The sequence below is a fragment of the Euphorbia lathyris genome, chromosome 1, assembly GCF_963576675.1.
Source record: "Euphorbia lathyris chromosome 1, ddEupLath1.1, whole genome shotgun sequence".
NCBI lineage: Eukaryota > Viridiplantae > Streptophyta > Magnoliopsida > Malpighiales > Euphorbiaceae > Euphorbia > Euphorbia lathyris.
The window spans coordinates 111,962,036-111,983,200 of NC_088910.1; the positions used below are offsets into that span (position 1 = coordinate 111,962,036).

Consider the following 21,165-nt stretch of genomic DNA (forward strand, 5'->3'; position numbering starts at 1 on the left):
CTTTTAAAAATTATTATTTAGTGATTTTTTTGTTACATATTATTTAGTGAATTAGTATCGTGGTTGTTATGTTATGTAAAAATATGTTTTTTTAATGTGGTTGTTATCTCACTATTTATGAAATTTGTTATGCGTAAATTGATTGGAATCACTTTACTGAAATAAAAAAAAAAAATTAGTAACTTTATTAAAATAAAATGAAGTTAAATAATCTTTATCAACTTACCCCCAAACATCAAAGAAAATAGATGCAATTACCCTTGTAAATAGGAGTGGTAATTTCTGATACGAAAATATGATTTACGGAGAAAAATCAGACCGATACGATATTATTAACATGAAAATTATTTTTCTAACCATATAAAATATATATAAGATAATAGGAAATACGCAATTACCACTTTTATTTACAAGCAAATGGTCCTAAATTAATTCCAACAATGCCGATTAGAATAAGGCTATCCATTCTTGAATCACTCACTTTTTGGATGGTCATCTCAATCCCACCATTTTTTTTTTTGTATGCATATGCATGATAGCTACTAGCTCCTGAATTTGTATGCATATGTATGATAACATTGTTGATTTTTCGTTGTATTTTAATAGTATGATACACTGAAACTTTACCCTGGCTGGTCAATAATTCTCAACAGTATGCCACTGAACTTTGCACTTTTTAATATTGGTAGTCACTCAACACTTCAAAACGACCATTGATGGTCTTAAAATAAAAAAAAAATTGAAAAGTTAATGATATTCTAAGAAACTTTAATTTTTGAAAATTTTCGTTTTTAGGTCATTTAGGTGTTGCTTGGTTAGGAGAAAAAAAAATGAATTTTTAGAGAGAAAAAGCTCCAAAAAAAAGTGATTTTGGAAAATAAAAAATGTGGTTTCATAAAAAAAAATGTCGTTCTAAGCAACTTTAATTCTTGAATATTTTCATTTTGAGGTCGTTAACAGTCATTTGAGGAGTTAGTTAAAGTTGAGTGGCTACCGGTGTTAACAAGTGTAAAATTCAGTATCATACCGTTAAAAATTGAAGTTTAGTGACCACAATGTTAAAATGAGTAAATTTAAATAGCAATAGATGTAATTTACCCTAAAAACAATTGTACATAAAATTTTAAATAATATATATCCTAATAAATTTTATATTATTTTTAGCCCCGAATATATTAATATATTTATAATAATAAAATAGATACCTAAAGAAAATTCTTGGATCTAGACGGTCACACTTTTAGGCTATACTTAGGATTGTTCTTGTATTTCTTTTGTTTTATGTGTCAGCCTAAATCTGACGTATCGCTTACGTATCAATTTTATTTAACTTTTATAAGGCATGTATTTTTCTGCAACCGATATATTAATTCATTATATTTTAAGTAAGTTGATGGAGGTATTGGGATATTTTAAATCAGTTCAGAATATTCTAAATATGCAGAGGCCACTCAAATCTTTTTGGATAAATTTAAAATCGGGAGATGTATTAAGCCAATAAAATAAAAAGAAATTAGCAAACCTACCAGCATAAACATTTCATTGAACAAGTGCCTACAAATTAATCCCATATATCTCATTACAAACACTATGCATGTTTAAAGACATGAGCACATGATTAAATAATATTGGAGATGAACTATAATTAGTTAATTAATTAATGAATTAGGAACTGTTCCAAAGAGGGAAAGATTGTGATTAACACCTTAAGTAAGCATTAGTGATGAGTCAGTTCTCATTGGCTTATTTTTTAATGTTTTGAAGCCCTCTCTACAACCAAACCATTAGGCAGGCCAAAAGATGGTGACATTGGAAAGCATATATGTATAGAAGCTTCTATTCACCATATCACAGACACCTTTTTTTATTAATTTATCCAACAATATTTTTTTAAGTATCTAAGTTAAGTTTTACATATTATGCTATTAAGTCCTTTAATTTCAATTTTATTCATTTGACACCCTTTTATTTTATTCGTGTATGCTGTTAAGCCCAGTGTATTTTTTTTAGCTATATTATGCGGTTTTCATGGTGCGGACACACTGTTTATGGAGAAATTTTAGTATAAAATCAGTGCACAGGTAACATATAATGTATCGGATGAAGAATTTGATGACACGTCATATATTTAAAGTCTAAAATTTATTTTTGAGGGTTTAGGATTTATATTTTAGGATCAAAAATTTTATATAAATAATTAACTATTTCCGAAATTAACCACACAATTAAAATCTTTGAATGGCAGTTTTTTTTCTTCAATAAAACTATTACAATAATTTGAACATCGAAAAAAAAAAATCTTTGAATGGCAGTTCTTGGGCCATGGGTGCTCTCCCCGCTCAAGTTCTGTCTCGTCCCAATTTCTATCAAAAAAAATTGAACATCGATTTCTCATTCATTATTAAAAAAAAAAAAAACCAATTGAATTAAAAGTTTAAAACTCATAGTTAAAACTCAATCATAACTTTTATTATTATCTTTAACATACTCTCACGATGAATGCCTCTCACATGTACAACACAGACTCATCTTACCATGTATTGAGATTAGATCAACAAATAAGGTGTGTTGAGATTAAATCAACAAATGCGGTTGCCATGGATCAAACTCTTGATCACGTGGTCAAAGAGCAGACCTATCTTACTATGTGTTGAAATTTAATCAACAAATATGGTTGTTAGGATTCAAACCCGACCACTTGTCTAAGAGGTTCTGATAGCATTTCAATGAGTCAATTGAACTAAAAATTTAAACTAATAGTTAAAGATCAATAATAGCTTTTATATTAATCTCTCACAATTATTTATCTGTTTTGACACTATAATTTATCATCAAATTATTTATCTGTTTTGACACTATAATTTATCATCAAAAAAATCTCATAGAGTAGTTATTCAAAAATTCATCAATCCATGAAATTGACAAATAACCACAATATAAAAAATCAAAATTTCCGACACATATATTTTAGAAACACTTATAATTACTACTCCAATAACTTTCTCTCAAAAAATTTAATGTGAGGTTAATTCATTCTGACTTCCATTATTATTCATTATAATTATTCCTTATTGAGACTTTTTATTATTGTTGAAGATTTTGGTAAAATGGCTCTTTAGCCTTTGTTTGTCTTTTGTGACTTTAAGTATCCCACATGGGAAACTTTTGAGATAGTTGAAGAGTTTATATTGGGTTGGGCTAGAGGAGTTATTAAATTGTGTTTAGTGGGTTTTACAAAATAAACCACACGCGCGCGCTCGCTCTATATAGAAAACTTTCCGATTACATTTTTCATCTTCATTACGCTTTCTTCTCTGGGCAATTAATTATTTTGCTGTTCCAAAGCTTCGCCCTAGAGTGCACTAGTGCGTCGCTCGCTGTGTAAACCTTGGTTGACGATCGGACTTCCAGATTGCACAAGAGTTTGTCGTAATCGTTTTCAACGCAGTGGTTCTGTCCACGACACAGTTTTTCATTCCGATAAGTTATTTCGATTCCCTCTTTTGTACTTACAATTATGACTAGGGATGAACATCTGTTCGGCTAACCAAACCGAACAAGAAAAAATTAACAACTTAACCGAACTAAATTATTAAAATAACTTAACCAAATAAAAATTTCCGTTCGATTATTGATTTGGTCATCCCTAATGATGACGTCACCCATTCTAAATCCTCTCGTTACAACAAAGTTGAAGGAAACATGTAGATAAAGTTAGAGAAACTTATAAAAGAAAAAAAAAAGGTTTTGGCGGTAATATATTGATTAAGTTATGTTGTTAGATGGACAAAAATGGGGTTGCTTCCCGTGGCAATGATGAGTCCAACTTCCATCATTACCATACTAAGAGAAAGATAAATCTCTCTTTCTTTCTTTCTTTCTTTAAATTGCACCCACCATTTCCATAATTATTTACATAAGCTCCTTCCTCTTCCTATATATATCCATACCAACTTACTTAATTTCTCATTTCTTTCATAAGCCTTTCTTAGACTTGCAAACTGATAAACATGTGCATAAACAGACTACAAAACTTCTCTTCTCCTGCTCAAAGAAAGCAAAGATCAAAGAAACATAAGCTTCAGGTTCCTGCCCTCATCACCAGGTAAATTAAATTAATCATATATACATCATTATTCTTAATTTCTTGTTAATTTTAGTTAATTGATTTATTAATTTGTTTATATTCGACAGCAGGAGGAAATCCCATGAAGAGGAAGAAGATATGGAGCTAATGAATTTGAAGCTTTACTTGGAAAATAAAACTATTGTTGAAGAAAATGAGAAGCTAAGGAAGAAAGCTATTCTTCTTCATCAAGAAAATTTAGCTTTGCTTTCTCAATTTCAAAAGAAATTCCCTCTTTTGGATCTTTTTCTTTTACAAAATAATAACATATCTTAATTTCTGTTTTCTTTCTTTCTTTCTTTCTTCAAAGATCATGTGTATGTTAATAAGATGAATTAATGGAAGTAGTAGTTTGGTTTAATATATATTATTCTCTCTCTATATCTATATCTTTATAGTTAATTAGTCTTTGAGGTTGATGTATGAACTAGCTGGTTAGAAGCTTAATGATTCTTGAATTCCCTTAGTTTTAAAGCCTCAAAATCAAATTATTATTTGTTTTCTTCATTTTTACTTTTATCTGACTGCAATAATTACCTAAATTGAATTGAAGAAACTCAAAATGTTTCTATTATCTAAGCAGTTTGAAAAAAAAAATCACATTGATCCCAGCATATAATTAGACAATAATGTTTATTAAATTAAAATATTAATTATGCGTTTAAAAAAATCAAAGAAATAAGTATAAATGAAATTTTTTAAGAATTCTCGAAGCCAATCAGGACTTGACCTACCATTCGTGGTGAAGTTCTAGAATGATCCCGAATTAAATGAACCACATGGACACTATTTATATACTCTCTTTGTTTCATATTATTACATGGAGAAAAAAATTATTTATCATTTTAAATTCTTAATTTAAATTTCTTCTATTAATATTTAGCATTAATTTTTCTTTTTGTCAATTTTAAGTTTTGAAAGTATAAGAGTTGTATAATTTAATGAAGGGTAAATTCAAAAAAAAAAAAAATAGTTACACGAATTTTCAAATGCATATACAGTATGTGGTTTTTTTTAATAATAATAAAAATACTAAGGTTTCTCGCTTTGCTAAAAATGATGATCTTTTAATTTGACACTGTAAAAACGACCGTTAACGGGGTCAAAATGAAAAAAATTCAAAATTGAAGTGTAAAGTTTTGCTAAAAATGTTGATTTTTTAGTTTGACACTTTAAAAATGACTGTTAACAACCTCAATATGAAAATTTTCATTTGATGTCATTTATGTGTTGTTCGGTCAGGAGAGATAAAGCTCACAAAGTGATGATTTTAGAAAATAAAAAATATGATTTTATAATAAATGTGATACTTAACAATTTTAGTTCTTAAAAAATTTTATTTTAATGTTGTTAACGGTTATTTTTAGAATGTCAAACTAAAATATCCTCGTTTTTAGGCTTTTATCAGACCGAGGAACCTTAGTTCTCTCTTGGTTGTATAAAAAACCACAGACATGCGTTTGACAATCCATGTAATCACATGAGACTTTTTTTTAAAAATTTACCCTTTAATGAATGTAAAAAAAATGAAAATTATTAATAAAAGGATATAGAGTATTTTAATTTATTTTCTATAAATTTAATAAATATCATGTGGTGGGAATATGGATGAGAGAATGTAATATTTAGGCAAAAAGCATGATTCGGATCCATCTTTCAATTTTTTGGTCGATTAAGTCATTGATTTTTTATTTTGATATATTAAACTCCTGATTTTTTATTTTTTATCACATTAAACTCTTGATGTCCAAAAAAATCAATTTTAAACATAAAACTTAGTTAACAAATTGTTATTCATTACACATGCATTCGAAATTTATATATTTTTACTGTTTGAAAGAAATTTTGATGTGAATGTGATTATAGAAAAACTGTAAAAAACTTTAATTCAAAATGTAAAAATTATTTTTGTATAAAACTTCAAATACAGATGAAATTAATAACGTATTTTGAACAGAACTAGATGGTTACAACTTACTAATTTGGTAAGCAAAGGTTTAATGAGATCAAAAATAAATGATCATGGACTTAATGTATTCAAATAAAAATGAAGGGCTTAATAACCAAAAAATGAAAGATCGCGGATCTAATGATGTTTTTGGCTAATATTTATGTGTTGATTTTTGATTGGTTGGAATCAACATGGAGACCATTATAATTTATAGACTACCTAGAGTGTTGACTGCTTTAAGAAGTTGCACTTTATTTTCATTCAAAAGAATTAGCATTAACTATTAAGTACAAAATTAAAACTGTTAAAGTAAGATTTGAGTTTAATGAAAATTTATCTTCAATTCCTTAATTATAATGCTTAAGTGTAAACAAGAGTTTAGTTTATGTTAATCAAGAGTTTAGTTTGATAATAATAAATTTGCATTTTCAAGAAATTGAAAATGAATTAAACCAATATTTCTCATTATTTTCATTTTAACATTTCTTCCAATTGTTTTTGTTAGTCATTGATCTACATCATTTCAAGACCCTTTATTAGCATTGAAATCAGTGCTTGATTTGAAGACTCCAGTCTCAAATTCTCATTACGAAGTTTTTTACATAAAGGTTTTTACTCCATATTAAAAAAAAAATTACATAACTAAGTATTAGAAAAACTTTGACAAATCAATAAACTAATTAAATACATTATTTAGTAGAAATATAAACTTTAAAATATATATATATATTGTTGGGATCAGGTATCAAAATAGGTCTATGGTATCTATGGTTTTTGAGTAAGTATCAATTTAGGCTCCACGTATAAAATAACACCAATATAGGTTTAATGTTGAAAAAATGGTACCAATTTAGACCTCGATGACGGAATGAGACACATCATTAATATTACTCCGTTAAGTTTTGTCAATTGTACGTGGAGAGAGAAATCAGAACTTAACGGAGTAATAGGAATGACGTATCCAATCCGTTATCTAGGCCTAAATTGATACCTTTTGTAAAGGTTAAACCTATATTGGTGTTAATCTAAATTGATACTTCTCCTCTATTTTGGTACCTTGTCCCTATAGTGTTATGATAAAAAGAGACCAATACAAAAAGAGACAAGAAAAACATGGAGTAGGCCAAAATTGTCTTCAAACAAGAAGGCAGATAGAAGAATCAAACACACCCAATGAATTCATTTATCCTTAATTATGATTAGTATATCTTTTCAACATTACATTTTAGGCCCTTGCAATTCAGCCCTTGTATGTTTATATATTTGCTTTAAAGTCCAATACCTTCTTCTTCTCTGCTTTTTCATCCCTGTAATCATCTTCAATTGTTAGCTTGTCAAAAACTCAATAATGGCGAATTTGAACACCCAGCAACCATTCAAGGAAGTTTCAGATGCATCATCAGCAGCACTTGAGTCAAGAAAAGCAATAATATATAAACATGGGTTGGGTCTCACTTCTCCATAATAGCACAAGAAAATATGTCATTAATCAAGTAGATGTAGAAACACTCCAGTCAATCATACTTTATTGACAAATATTAAAATCACCTAGCATAACGTTAAATCTTTATCATTATACACACAGTTCTAACTGTTTTGTTTTGCTGCCGTTTAAGCCTTCTCTCTCCTAACTGTTCCATAAACGGTTATGCATGTTTGGACAATGTTTTGATATGGTCACAAATTTTGTCTCAATAGTATATCTTTGATATTGTACCAATAAAGTCACATGGTATATATTCCACATAAGCACCACGTAAATTCACTTAAAACAACGTGGCATACATAGTCAGACTTAGCTTTTTAGGGTTAAATGGAGCGTCACGTGGAATGGATGACTTGAGTAACATCCATATCAATTCCAGTGTGTAGCTGGAGAACTTTCAATATGACTTTATCGTAGTGTTATTTTATTGAGATAAAATGAATTTTTATGGTATTATTAAAACATTGTTCAAACATATGTGGTCCTCTGGGTCAAATGCACCATTAGTCACCGAACTTTCATGGTTGTCTCAAAATGATTACTGAAAAAGTGATGTGGCTGCCACATTAGCACTAGTCAATTTGTTTCAATAAAATCATTCAACTTTCAATTTTGTCTCAATAAAGTCACTTCGGGCACTTCCAAATCAGAAAGACACTGAAAAAGTGATGTGGCTGTTACTTTAGCAATAGTCAACTTTCACCGCTGACTGAAATGACACATGGCTGCCACCTAGATGACACGTGGCTTCCAGCGTGGCAACCACATGTCGTTTTGGTCAGATAGGTGGAAGCCACGTCTCGTTTCGGTCAATAACGAAAGTTGACTAGCCACGACATATTTCCGGTGTCTTTTTGCTCTTGAAGTTACCAGAGTGACTTTATTAAGAAAAAACTCAAAGTAGAATGATTTTTAGTAGGACAAATTGAAGTTGAGTGGCCATTTTGAGACAATTACGAAAGTTCAGTAACCAATGCTGCATTTAACCCGTGATCATCTGTATAATTTACAGCAAGCACAACATAATTAGGTTACTCATTCACTTGACTAAATGTTCTCTTTCTTAACAAAAAAATAAATTCAACTGTGGAATTTTCTGCCTTCTATGTTCATCCAATGTCCTAAAAGAAAGAAATTATTCTGTAAATATTGGGACTATATATGTGTGTATTTATGTGAATGTGCATAATTGCAGCAACTCAACTTTCAGTTAAACCCCTACAAAATAAAGCAGTCTTACCTTGAAATTGAGTAAAAGATACAGGGAAGGATATTCCTTCAGGCACATAAAAATCATGCACACTTGCAAACTCAGAGATTCTTCGGCCGTTCCTCTGAAGACGCTCTGTATATTCGGAATGCAGCAATACACATTGTGGCATTACCTATTACTGTCAGTGCTGCTTGAAGAGCTACCAACACCTACAAACCGCCGCTAAATTACTATCTTTGAAACATATACATAATTATATCAGCATCCAATAAGTGTCTTCGAATTTATTATACAGGATAGAGGGACCAAAAAACAATACTAAGACAACTGAACATCTCTTTCATTGCATCCAATACACAATGGTTATGCAAAGGAGAGCTGATTTATGATCCACTCTGCAGGCTGACTCGAGGCCCTTTTATAGGCAAGTTCGGTTAGTTATGTTGGTCGAAACAACAATTTTCGTCAAGCAAATTAGGGGCGAGGTTCACTAGTCTATTAACATTATGGCATAGTAGCAGTTCCTACTAACTGCAAAAATGGTTATAGTGAAGCCTGACTGTATGAAATAAGGTGTGAGGAATAAATAAGTTTTGAAGTCAATCAACTAGGACACTTTCAATATGAATTACATAAAAGGACATACAATCTGCAAAGAACTGCAGAACAATTGTGCAGGATTTAAAGGTAAAGTATCAAAATGGCTCTTACCTCCAGAGACTCAGAATTATAAAAGAAATGCCATGTGCATGCACAAAATGCTCCACCAAGCAGAGGTACCTAAATATTTAATTGTATTAGAAAAAAAATGTACAGTAAACGAGAATCAAATAGGTTTTGATTAAAACAATAGTATTTGTGTAATCAAATCAACTGGGAAATGTATGTGAATTATAGAGACCTGAAGGAGACTAACAAAAGAATATGTGGCCAAACTTTAATTGTAATTCCTAATTGATATATGATCCAGATCCCTCTGAAGGGTGACACTCCTTAATGCCAATCTAAGTAAATTAAGGGCAGATCTAAAGCCATTATTAATCTAAACCAGGGGAATCAATAAAAACAATAAATGTTACTAATCTTCTTCTGTTCAATCTTCTAAGAACTATATATTTTACCTGTCTCAACACTTGTAGGGCTTGAAAAATTGAGCAACAGGCTTTAGATCAAGAGGGAAAATTACAAAATAAACACGGGCCCTTGGGAATGTAACAGAACCAACATAAAAGTCACTATCACTCAAACAAATGGAGGAAACTGTTGATTAAAATTAACAGACCAACTTCAAGGGCAACCAAATGTCCGCGGCACTGAAACTGCGATTTCCATGTGAAATGAATTGTGTAAGATTTGCTTCTCAAAGTAAGCTGTTTAGGCCGCTTCCTCTATGTTCCCACGAATAAGGCAATTTAAGGCATTACACTAAAGAGAGGATCGTAAACTTTTAAATTAAGGCAATGAAAACAAATTTGTGGCAGTAACCAAAAAGTCTTAGCCATTAAAACATTTCTTTTCTTTTTTTGGTGAACAAGGAAACAACAAAACCAAAAAAGAAAAACAGAAAAACAGAAACATAAAAACTAGTCACAAAGCATTCTGGGGAGGCTAGTCCTGCCAATCTTCAAGCAGAAAGGAGTACAAACCAGCAGGAACTTGCTGGAAAAAACGAGAGGCCAAACCGGGCTGAAAGCCATTGAAACATTTCAATTATCAATTCATTGCCTAGAAACTGCACCGCAAGTGACTAGGTACAATGTTACTCAAGGCAAGGTGATTCATGAAGTTGCAATGCATAAACAGAAATTTATCATACGAAAACAGCTATTTAATAAATGTAGCGGTATTCAACACTGTAAAATCAAACAAAAAAAAGAATTACAATCTGCAACACTCATTTCCCAAATAACAACTCGAAATTCAAAATACTAACAGGTTGTTAGATATGTAATATTTCCTAAACAATAGGATTTTCCTAAATAACAGGATTATTTAGGTATCTAACACAGGTAACTACTCACCATGCCCCAAGAGAGTCCCTTCCAAGACTCAAATCCTGATTTCTCCCCATATTGCCACACCAAAGCCATTGCTGTAATCCTGTTTTCAACGGACTATATGGTATTAACATTTAAACTATGTCCAGAAAGGTATACTTACAAATAACCTAAAAGCAATAGACTCCAAATATCTTCCCACATTTCTAATTCAACCCACTATTAATTTTAGAAAAAAAAGATCCAATTTCATTCAATTAGTTAGAATTGAAGCTTGGTTCGTTTTCTCTGCAGCATTTAACCAAACACTATAATTGCAACGACAAAATCAACAACCTGGTTAACTAAGTAGTTCAATTTGAAGCTAGACTTGAAATGAACAGGGTATTATACTTGTACTATCAAAATAAACAAAACTACTGAAATGCGAATAGAAAAGAGAGGGGAAAGACGAAAGTCACCACTCAGCAACACTGGAAACGTGAATGGCCCAAGTAGGCAAAGAAAGTGCGTTGGCAGGCTCACTCAGTTGACCCAGCAACGGTAAATCAGCAGCAAAGGCGGGTCCGACTAAGGTCAAAGCCAAACCAGCCCCAAATATGCCCGCAACAGTATCATAACGAGAGGATTTTGGCTTCACGGGGCGGATTTGAGGAGCAGCAGGAGTACGGGTAGGTGGAGAAGAGAGAGAAGAGAAAAGGGTCTGTTTCAATTTGGGAGAAAAATTGGGATTCACAGAGAACAGCGATGGGAGCATTGTAGTTGTTGATGCCATGGGGCTTCGTAGGCGGGTAAATTTTGAGAATTTCTTTATTTTCAGTTAATTTCCGAACTTAAGTTAGGTACTTCGTCGGTGAGTCGAGTTCATCTTTCGGCTGATATTAGTCAAATACAGAAAGTGGACGGTTGAGATCATTAGTTCAGTATACTTTTTTCTTTAACGTCTGTTTTATTGGATTCAACCTTTATTTTGGATTACAATAACTATGTGTTTGCCAAATTAGCAAAGTTCAACATATTAGATATATTTAATGCATCTCAAACATGTAAAATGAATGGTTCAAATTTAATTAAAATTAACCCCTCTCAAGTTCTCAAGTTGAAAATTAACTTAATCCTAATCCATTTTTGCATATTTTCAGTTGAAATTTTAAAATTTCAAGGAAATAATCCTGAGTTTACATCTGTTCATGCAGCATGCATGCATCACTATTCAATTCGAATCCACAATGAGCCCAGGATACTTCTCGTAGGAGCAAGTTCATGTAATGGAAGCAAGCTTAATATTTCTCAGAAATGAATACAAGTACATGCAATCCAAATGATATTATCTTCAAGTGTTGTTGGATGCTCCAGCAATTCTTGATTCAACCAAAAACCTCAAACTTGCAGGAGCTACGTTTTGATCACCATTGCTGCTCTTCTAACTCAGCTCAACCATGCATAATCGCGATGCATCATACTTGAAACAAGGGATGCAAAATCCATCATAAATCTTTCTTCTTAGCCCAAATCATGACAAGTAAGAACCCCATCAAAGACATCAATACAGTCTGCAAATCACACAAACAGTATATGTTTTGCAACATCAATATGTGATTCTGAAAGCTAGCTAATGCAGATAAAAATGGCAACATAGCATGATCGATCGTTGCTGTCAAATTAAGTTTTAAAGAAACAGAAAAAAGGAGCTACAAAAAGGAGAACTAAACAGACACATGACTGACGTAGAAAATAAAACGTCTTTAACTTACAGAGATTGCTGGAGGCACTGCTACAAGTGGATCTTGGAAAAACCTATTTGCAAGCGCAAGGGCCAGAAGACTGCTCTGCATGCCTGCAAATGAACAATAATATCAGCTACGGCGATTTTATCTTTGCTATTGATAATGAAGGCAGTACCTGTCTCAAAAGACATTGTCCTTTGAAGTGCCTTTAGGTCAGGTGTTTCGGGAAAGACGAGACCGGTGAGAAAATAACCAGCAACAAATGCCAGCAGATGAAATGAAATAATGACTGCTACTAGGGTTGCACCAAAAGGAGATATGACAGACTCAACATTAATAGCAAGTGGTGCTCCAACACAACAGGCTGTCACAAGGACTGAAAAAGGAGGCAAAAAGGGCCTAATAGTATTAGAAATCCTGGGAAAGAACCTGTACGAGCAATTCTACAACGGTAAGAATAACTTGAAGAAATTTAAATTTCAGTCTCAGCAAGGTATTCAGAGCAAGTAATGACCTGTTAAGAAGTAACCCTGCTGCAATTGGTGTCACTACTATCTGCAGAATGCTCGATACCATTCCCTTTACATCAACAGGAAGTCTCTTTCCGATAAGCAAAAGTGACAATAATGGTGTAACAAAGACAGCAGTAGCAGTAGATAAGGATGTCATGACAATACTTAGAGGAGCCATTGATGGATCGGTGAGAAAAGTAGCATAATTTGATAGCTGCGCTCCACTAACACAAGATACCAACATAACTCCAGCACCTGAATCATAGGTTCACAAAATATTAGTTTCAATCAATCTCCAATTCTAGAGCTCGTAATGGTAGATTCTCAGTTTCTCACCTACAGAAGTAGGAAGACCAAGCACTGATACAGAAATTATGCCAAAGATATACCCAAGAATAGGCTTCACAATAAATTGGCCAATATAACCAGCCAAAATAGCTGCTGGTCTTTTGAATGCTTCAACAAAATCCTTTTCACTGGAATTCACCCCAACTGCAAACATTAGAAACCCTAATGCAGGAGCATAGTACCTAAAATGGATCAAAGTTAAGCATATAAGTATATGGCCTTCTCGAAAGCTTATTTGCATAGAAATCTAATACTCTAGTTCTTATAATTTATGCCAAAACCCTGCATACCATACACTAGTTTAGAGGCAAGCTTTAAGAGTCATTTTCCTGTAGCTATGCTGAAATAGTTACAGAACTTCACGGATGCAATCAGACAATAAGAAAATCGATAAACAAGATATCATGAAGTCATAAACTCCCACACTCTTAATAAACAAAAACATAACTCCTATTTTCCTAACGATCAATTTCTGCCTCAAAAGCGTATCATACAAACAAGTAGATTGAATAGATAGCTTAAGTATGTATAGTCCCAAAAACAAAAACACATTCCATTATTGACTTATCTAAAGTAACACTAGACAACCTCGTAGTAAACCATGTAAATGAAGGAGGATAAACAAGAGCCAAAAGTGTACTAGCAAGAACCACTTGAGGGAGGAGCGAATTCGATTGCTTCAAGATGTTCACAATAGAAAAAATTTCCTGCTCAACCATCTGAAATAAGAAATGTAGCAGTAACATCAATATAAACCTAGGACAACCAATATACCCCAATCAAACACAGACTGTTACAGAATTCCTGCAAATTAAACATACACATGCAATTTTCAAAAAACCAATGCAAACTGAAATCAGAGTAGTATTGGATACAATGAATTTCTTTTCTTTTGCATACAATTCAGAAAATATATATCTGCCCTAAACACAAGAATTGATATTGAAAAAAGGACATTCATTCTTTGAAAGGACAAATCAGCATTCAAGATAAACTCAAGCAAAAACATAAAACAAAAGAAGCACCTTATTCTTGTTGTTGATAACATTCTGATCCGGATCCTGCTCAAAGTTATCCGAGAACTTATCTGATGCGCACCTGCTAACTAAAATCCTTGACCCCTGGGCTATTATATCAGTAACGAAACAGAAGTTAGAGTTAAAAGAATCCATTTACACCATGCTCATAAACTGACTGAAATTAAAATAAGAAACTAGAAAAATAGAAGCGAAGAAAATGGTCTCACGTTTATTTTCGTTTAATTGAACTGAAAATCCGAGATTGCGCAACTCTGACAAAAAAAAAATTGAGAGCAGCACAGTCCGAAATAGAACAGCTAGATAGTGCTGAAGAAGAAAGATAGCTACCTGTAGGCTTAATGAAGCAATTTTGCGGCAAGAGTTGGAGAAGACTATAATTTCTATTACGGAAAGGAAACTGCGAGGTATGCGAAGATTGAATCAACCATCGCTTAACGTTGACATTCATTTTCGCTTTGATATGTTACAGAAAGCAGAAGGGAAATCTTGTTCAAATTCCAACTCCGCTGCTCTTTTTTATGATTATATAATTGCAACTTTTTTCTTTGCTAAAATCATTTTCCATATGCATGGGCTCACTATATTGTACTTGATCTAGTATCCCATATGCATGGGCAGCCGGCCTATCCGTCCCCCTAAAGCTTTCAATTTAGAGGGGGAGAGGGGTTTAATCTGCAAATTAGGTGAAGCGCAAGAAATAAATCAGGTATAGAAAATTAGGATTTTGCCCCAAATGGGCCGGACCGAGGATTTAATCCTCAATTGGGTCTGTATTTAACACCATTATCCACTGTACGGCTTCCACCCATTAAGAAAAAATTACATAAAACTGTAAGTTTGAAAAACTATTTACAATAAAGTAGCCCTACTTTTTGAATTTTGTCATATTATTAGAAACTCTTTTGGTTATGTCAATTACCAACCACGTTTAGTCCATACTAATAATTAAATATATATTTTTTCTCTTCATCCATTTTTTTTCCTTTTACCCTTTTTGTATTTTCCATTTTTATCTTTCTACCATTTTCATTCTTTGGTACTATTTATAAATTAAAAATTAGAGTTTACAATTTATATTTGAAAATTTAGAATTTATAAACTACAGTCTAAAATTTACTTTTCAGGATATAAAATTATGATTAATGATTTTATTTTTCAAAATATATGATTTATATTTTAGGATTCAGGGTTAGTCTATGGTTTATTGTTATAGTATATGATTTATTTTAGTATTTAACCTTTTTTAAATTAAGGTCTAAAATTTATATTTTTAAAATCTAAAATTAAAATTTTAAATAATTATATATATATATATATCAAAATCAGTCAATTATCCTGCGTGATTACAAATTCAAAAAAAAAACACATGACAGTTTTTTTTAATAGAAACCACGTTTTTATCCTATACAAGAATTAGAAACCACCACTTGACAATTGTAAAATAAAATCATTGTTTTTTATATATTAAGGATTATATTATCAATATTGATTAAAAAGTAGATAATACCATTATTTGTGATGTTTATGTAACCAACCCTTCCCAAGACGAAATCGATAGGTTTTCTAATGGTTTCAATTTACAAAGAACCCGATAGAAGTTTTCCTGGTTTCCCTTCAACCGAATTAAATTTATTATTATTTTTTAATTAGAAACCGGTAGCAAAGCTATTGGTTTCTAATTTACCGATACAAATTTTTCTTTTAATTTTTTTAAATTAAAAACCGGTAGCTCTACTATCAGTCTTATTGATGTGTCAGCCTACGAGCTGATTCAATTAAACTTTTCAGCGAGATATGTAGCACCTGTCGGTCTCGTTGCTATCTTTAATGAGATCGGTAGTGGAGTTGTCGGTCTTATTGAAGCATTTATTGCTCCTATCAATGGGAGTAGTGACTACATATTCACATGTGATTAACCATGAATACGTAGATTCTCTTCTCAATTCATCCAAATTGAGAAGGGTGGGTTCCCTGTATAAATACAACCCACTCTATACACATTTCATCCCACCACACTATTAATATAACCCACCTCATTCTATTTCTTTCCCTTCTATTTTCATTCTATTTCCATTATATTTCTTTCCATTCTATTTCCTTTCATTAACACTTAATATCCTACCCTTAACACTTAAAAATTTTACAACATTAATCGCTCCACCTATTTGAAGAGTTGAGAAAAAATTGTATGTTTTAGTATTGTTTTGCGTATATTCACTCTGGGGGATCTTCTATGGGTTGACATTGGCATGGCAGTCGGGATTTAGACGAGTTATCCTTGAACCTGACTCGAAGACGGCAGTGGGTCTAGTTGCTAGAGTCGGTAGCTACTACCAGAGGTATTTCTGGCTGATTGAGGAATGCAAGTCATTACTGAAGCAAAATTGGGATATTACAGTGGGTGCATACCTTCAGATAATGTAATAAAGGAGTTAAATGCACCATCGGTCAATGAACTTACATGGTTGTCTCAAAATGGTCATTCAACTTTAATTTGTCTCAATAAAATCACTCAACTTTGAGTTTTGTCTCAATTAGATCACTCTGACGATTTCAGTGATTAAAAAATATCGGAATGATGACATAGGTGATACGTCAATATGAGACAACTCATATTTCTAACCGAAATGACACATGATATCCACATATGTGACACATGGCTATCACGTATCGGGTATTTTTATGAAAAAACTAAATTTTATTTATTTTTTCATAAAAATAATCGACATGTGGCTGTCACATTTTGTTTCGATTAGAGATTTGAGTTAACTCATGTTGATGTGTCACATATGTCATTATTTCGATGCGTTTTAACCACTAAAATCGGCAGAGTGACCTAATTGAGACAAAACTCAAAGTTGAGTGATTTTATTGAGACAAATTGAAGTTGAGTAACCATTTTGAGATAACCATATAAGTTCAGTGACCAATGATGCATTTAACCCTATAATAAAGCTACTGATTGGTTGGCGAATTTCACAGGATCTCTCTCTTTAGGTCATCACGAGTGTGTTGTGCCGCCTATAGGCCTCCATGATATCCTTGATGCTAATATGAATGGTGCCTCCACTATTTGCCGCGTTAGGATTTAGGTTCTTTGCTTTCTGTTTTCTTTATTTTGTTTCTGGGGCCTGACCCCTCCATGTTACCAAAAAAAAAAAAAGTTAGTATTAATCCATTATTTTTTTATATTTAGTTAATAATACTATCTTTTTTCCCATTGTGGTGCATAATGGAAGAAATCTACAAGGGTTAGGTATCTAATTATTATTTATTATTATTATTATTTTGTGGAATAAAGTTTAGGTAATAGTAGGTCTATCCATTCCCAAGGTCAGGAGAAACCACAGGCCTCGATGAGGATTTACAGTGGAATTTATAGATTACCAACCAATGAGGGCTAAATTTTGACGGAGTGGGGAATCGAACCTCAAACCTGTCAAGCAGAGGTTAAAATAATTAGTTATGTGTTAAAATTAGTTAATCCTATGTTTAGATGATATGTTTAGCGAGTTCGTATCTTTTTCTGCTTCGGATTGGTTGCAGGGGACTATTTCTGCGGACTTGATTCAAGGAATGAATTACTATTTGCTAAAAAAAAAAAAAAAAAAAGATGATATGTAACATAAACCTGAAATAATATATGTATGAATAAAATTAGTGTTAAAATATGTTTTAGATATGTAATATAAATATGAAATAATATATGTATTTTTAAATAATATATTTCTTGAGTTAAATTGTTTAAAAATGAGTTATGTGTTAAAACGATATGTAAAATATATGTAATTATTAAAATGATAGAAAAATTATATAATGGTTATGTGTTAACATGATATGTAAAAGATATGTAATTATTGAAATGATAGAAAAATTAAATAATGAGTTATGTATTAATTAAAATTATATGGAAAATATATGTAATTATTAAAATGATAGGAAAATTAAATTAATGGGTTATATGTTTCGAATGTAAAGTCAGGGTGGCTAACATCTGTTATTGATCTTTCCTTCTGTTCGTTTTAATTTGAAGGGCTTATTTTCAAAAAAAAAAAATGGGTTATATGTAAAATATATGTAAATAATGAAATGAAAGAAAATATATGTAAGTACATTGTAATTAGTAAAATGATAGAAAAATAGATGTTTAATTAGCCAAGTTTGGTTGAGCATAATTTTTTTGTATACTTTTTTATAAATTGGAGTTTTTTATGTATGTGGAAAATAGATATGTTGAGGTTTAAAATGATATATCAAACACTCTATTAGAACAAAAAATGTTATATCAAACACTCTACTAGAGAATATTCAAGGGTTGTGGATACAAAAGATGATAAAGGGGCAACATTAGGGATACCATAGAATTCAAAAGTATTTGATGGAGCTATATTGAAATCCATCATTCCCGTGGTGAAAGCACCCATCTTAGGTTACTTGTACATATTACCATCGACCCTTTCATCTTGAAGGCTAACATTCACATCAACCCCAACCTCTTCCTTTTCGTGTTCTTCATCGCCATAGTCAAAATAGTCCTACTCGGATCATTACCCCCTTGTATTGAAAGTGGTAGATACAATAGTGAGTGGAAGAAGAAGGAGATTTAAGTTCGAACAGGCGTGGGTAAAGGAACCTGAATTCGAAAGTTTGGTGGAGAAAGTATGGGTGGAGAGTAAAAACAGGAATGTACAAGAGAGACTTGGGGCATGTGTCAATGCAATGGATACATTTGGGCTTGAATTTTAGAGACGGTTTAGGGGAAGGACTGAGTATCTGAAGAGACTAAGTACAAGATACATAGACATGGAAGATGGTGAATCATTAAAAAGGTACAGAGATATACAAGGGCAACTAAACACGCTTGGAGTAGGAGGATAACTATTGGAAGCAGAGGGCAAAACAATTTTGGCTAAAAGGGGGAGATATGAACACAAAGTTTTTCCACTCATGTGTGGTAGCCAGGAGAAAACAAAATACTATTTTATCCATTGAAGATGGGATGGGGAATACCTTGGTGGATCAGGTTAAGATTGGCAATCATGTTAGAGAGTATTTTCAGATAGCCTACAGTCAGAGGAGCGAAAGCCATCAGACCACCACTAATGTGTTATCCCAGTGTATCACAGAAAAGGAAAACGGGAAATTAACAGCACCATTTAAGTTGGAAGAATTTAGAGAAGCGGTCTTCCAAATGCATCTAGACAAAGCACTATGATCGGATGGACTGAACTTGGGATTCTATCAGCATTTTTAGAAGTATATCGGTCAAGAGGTATTTGAGGCGTGCACGGGGTGGTTGGAGATGATGGAATTCCCTGTTAGGGTGAATGACACGGTGACTGTGCTAATACCCAAAGGTGAAGTACCTAAGTCTATGGTAGATTATCGACCTATTTCATTATGTAATTTAATTTATAAAGTTATATCAAAAGTATTGTCAAATAGGCTAAAAATATCCTTCCAATGATTATTAGTGAATGTCAATCTGCTTGTGTCCCTGGAAGGTCAATAATTGATAGTGTGCAGGTAGCTTTTGAAACCTTACATTATATGAAGAAAAAGAGCAGGGGAGTGGAAGGTAATGTTGCCCTTAAGATTGATATAAGCAAGGCCTATGATAGGGTTGATTGGAAATTTTGGAGGTTGTGATGTTGAGACTGAGGTTCGATGTAAAATGTATAAATTGGATCTCTTTATGTGTTACAACAGTCACGTATTCAGTTTTAGTTAACAAGGAATTGATAGGACCAATCATCCTGGGATCCTCTGTCACCGTACATGTTCATACTATGTGCTGAAGTAATTTTAAAGGAAAAAAGATCATGACTAATTTGATGCTGTCAAATTTGTAGAGGTGTGTTTGTGGTTTCTCACATGTTCTTTGATAATGACAGTTTCTTGTTCTTCGAAGCATCAAAGGAGGAGACATGAGTAGTATTGGAGATCCTGACTACGTACGAGCAGGCATCGGGGCAAGCAACTAATGTGAAACAAGATGTAAAGGATGGGGTGTGTCAATTACTTGGAGTGTAGGCTCCGTTGAATACGGGTAGATATCTGAGGCTACCTTCTTTGATTGGCAGGTAAAAAAGAAGTGTATTTACCTTCCTCTTAGATAGATTGCGAAAAAAACTTGGTTGTCGGGGTTTTAATTTTTTTTTTTCTAGTGCATGAAAAGACATTTTGCTTAAAACGGTAGCCCATGCACTACCAACTTTGTATGAGTGTATTTTGTTACCTAGGTTTATTTGTGAGGAACTGCAACGTATGATGAATTCGTTTTGGTGGGCAAAAAGGAGGATGTCAGCAAGAATATTCATTGGTTTGGGTGGGAGAAGTTGTGTACATGTAAGAAGAAAGGTGGGTTAGGGTATATGGACCTGAAGATGTTTAATCTATCCTTATTAGGTAAGCAGGGTTGGAAATTCTCAATCATTAGTGAGTTGCATGTTCAAAGCTAAATATTTCCCTAATGAGTCTATCTTGTCTTCAAAATTGCTAGTTTTATTTGGAGAGGAGTGTGGAAGTCGATCGAAGTAGTGAGAAGAGGGGTAAAATGGAGGGTGGGAAATGGGGAGCGAATTAGAGTCTGGAGGATCAATGGGTATAAGGTTTCAATCAGAGATTATGAGAAGGAAGAGGAGTGCAATGAAGGGAAGGGATGATGGTAAATGAATTGTTTATGGAAGGGTCAAGGGTGTGGGATATGGGTAAATTAGAGGAGCTTTTCTTAGGACATGAGGTAGAGGAGATTAGCAAAATTAT

The 21,165-nt window shown here is 32.5% G+C and overlaps 2 protein-coding genes across 7 annotated transcripts; both read right to left on the reverse strand.

Moving 5' to 3' along the window:
• Positions 1–7,229: 7,229 nt before the first annotated feature.
• On the reverse strand, positions 7,230–11,650 carry LOC136210639 (uncharacterized). 4 transcript variants are annotated; one of them, XR_010678134.1, is made up of 5 exons: positions 11,235–11,649; positions 10,798–10,876; positions 9,488–9,556; positions 8,804–8,985; positions 7,230–7,534 (listed from the first exon to the last, which is right to left on the reverse strand). XR_010678134.1 is itself a non-coding variant. In XM_066001998.1 (5 exons), exons 1-4 carry the CDS (start codon positions 11,546–11,548, stop codon positions 8,875–8,877), a joined length of 573 nt encoding a protein of 190 aa, XP_065858070.1. In that variant the 5' UTR covers positions 11,549–11,650; the 3' UTR covers positions 7,230–7,461; positions 8,838–8,874. The 4 variants fall into 4 exon arrangements, 1 of the variants encoding a protein (XP_065858070.1); XR_010678133.1 differs by having other exon boundaries at positions 7,230–7,485; positions 11,235–11,648; XR_010678132.1 differs by having other exon boundaries at positions 7,230–7,384; positions 11,235–11,647.
• A 212-nt stretch (positions 11,651–11,862) lies between these two features.
• On the reverse strand, positions 11,863–15,103 carry LOC136210638 (probable sodium/metabolite cotransporter BASS6, chloroplastic). 3 transcript variants are annotated; one of them, XM_066001995.1, is made up of 9 exons: positions 14,728–15,103; positions 14,607–14,651; positions 14,386–14,486; positions 13,949–14,079; positions 13,349–13,542; positions 13,015–13,267; positions 12,676–12,929; positions 12,528–12,610; positions 11,863–12,326 (listed from the first exon to the last, which is right to left on the reverse strand). In XM_066001995.1, exons 1-9 carry the CDS (start codon positions 14,846–14,848, stop codon positions 12,261–12,263), a joined length of 1,248 nt encoding a protein of 415 aa, XP_065858067.1. In that variant the 5' UTR covers positions 14,849–15,103; the 3' UTR covers positions 11,863–12,260. The 3 variants fall into 3 exon arrangements, with proteins under 3 accessions (XP_065858067.1, XP_065858068.1, XP_065858069.1); XM_066001996.1 differs by lacking the exon at positions 13,949–14,079 and having other exon boundaries at positions 14,728–14,822; XM_066001997.1 differs by lacking the exons at positions 14,386–14,486; positions 14,607–14,651; positions 14,728–15,103 and having other exon boundaries at positions 14,001–14,079.
• Positions 15,104–21,165: the final 6,062 nt, after the last annotated feature.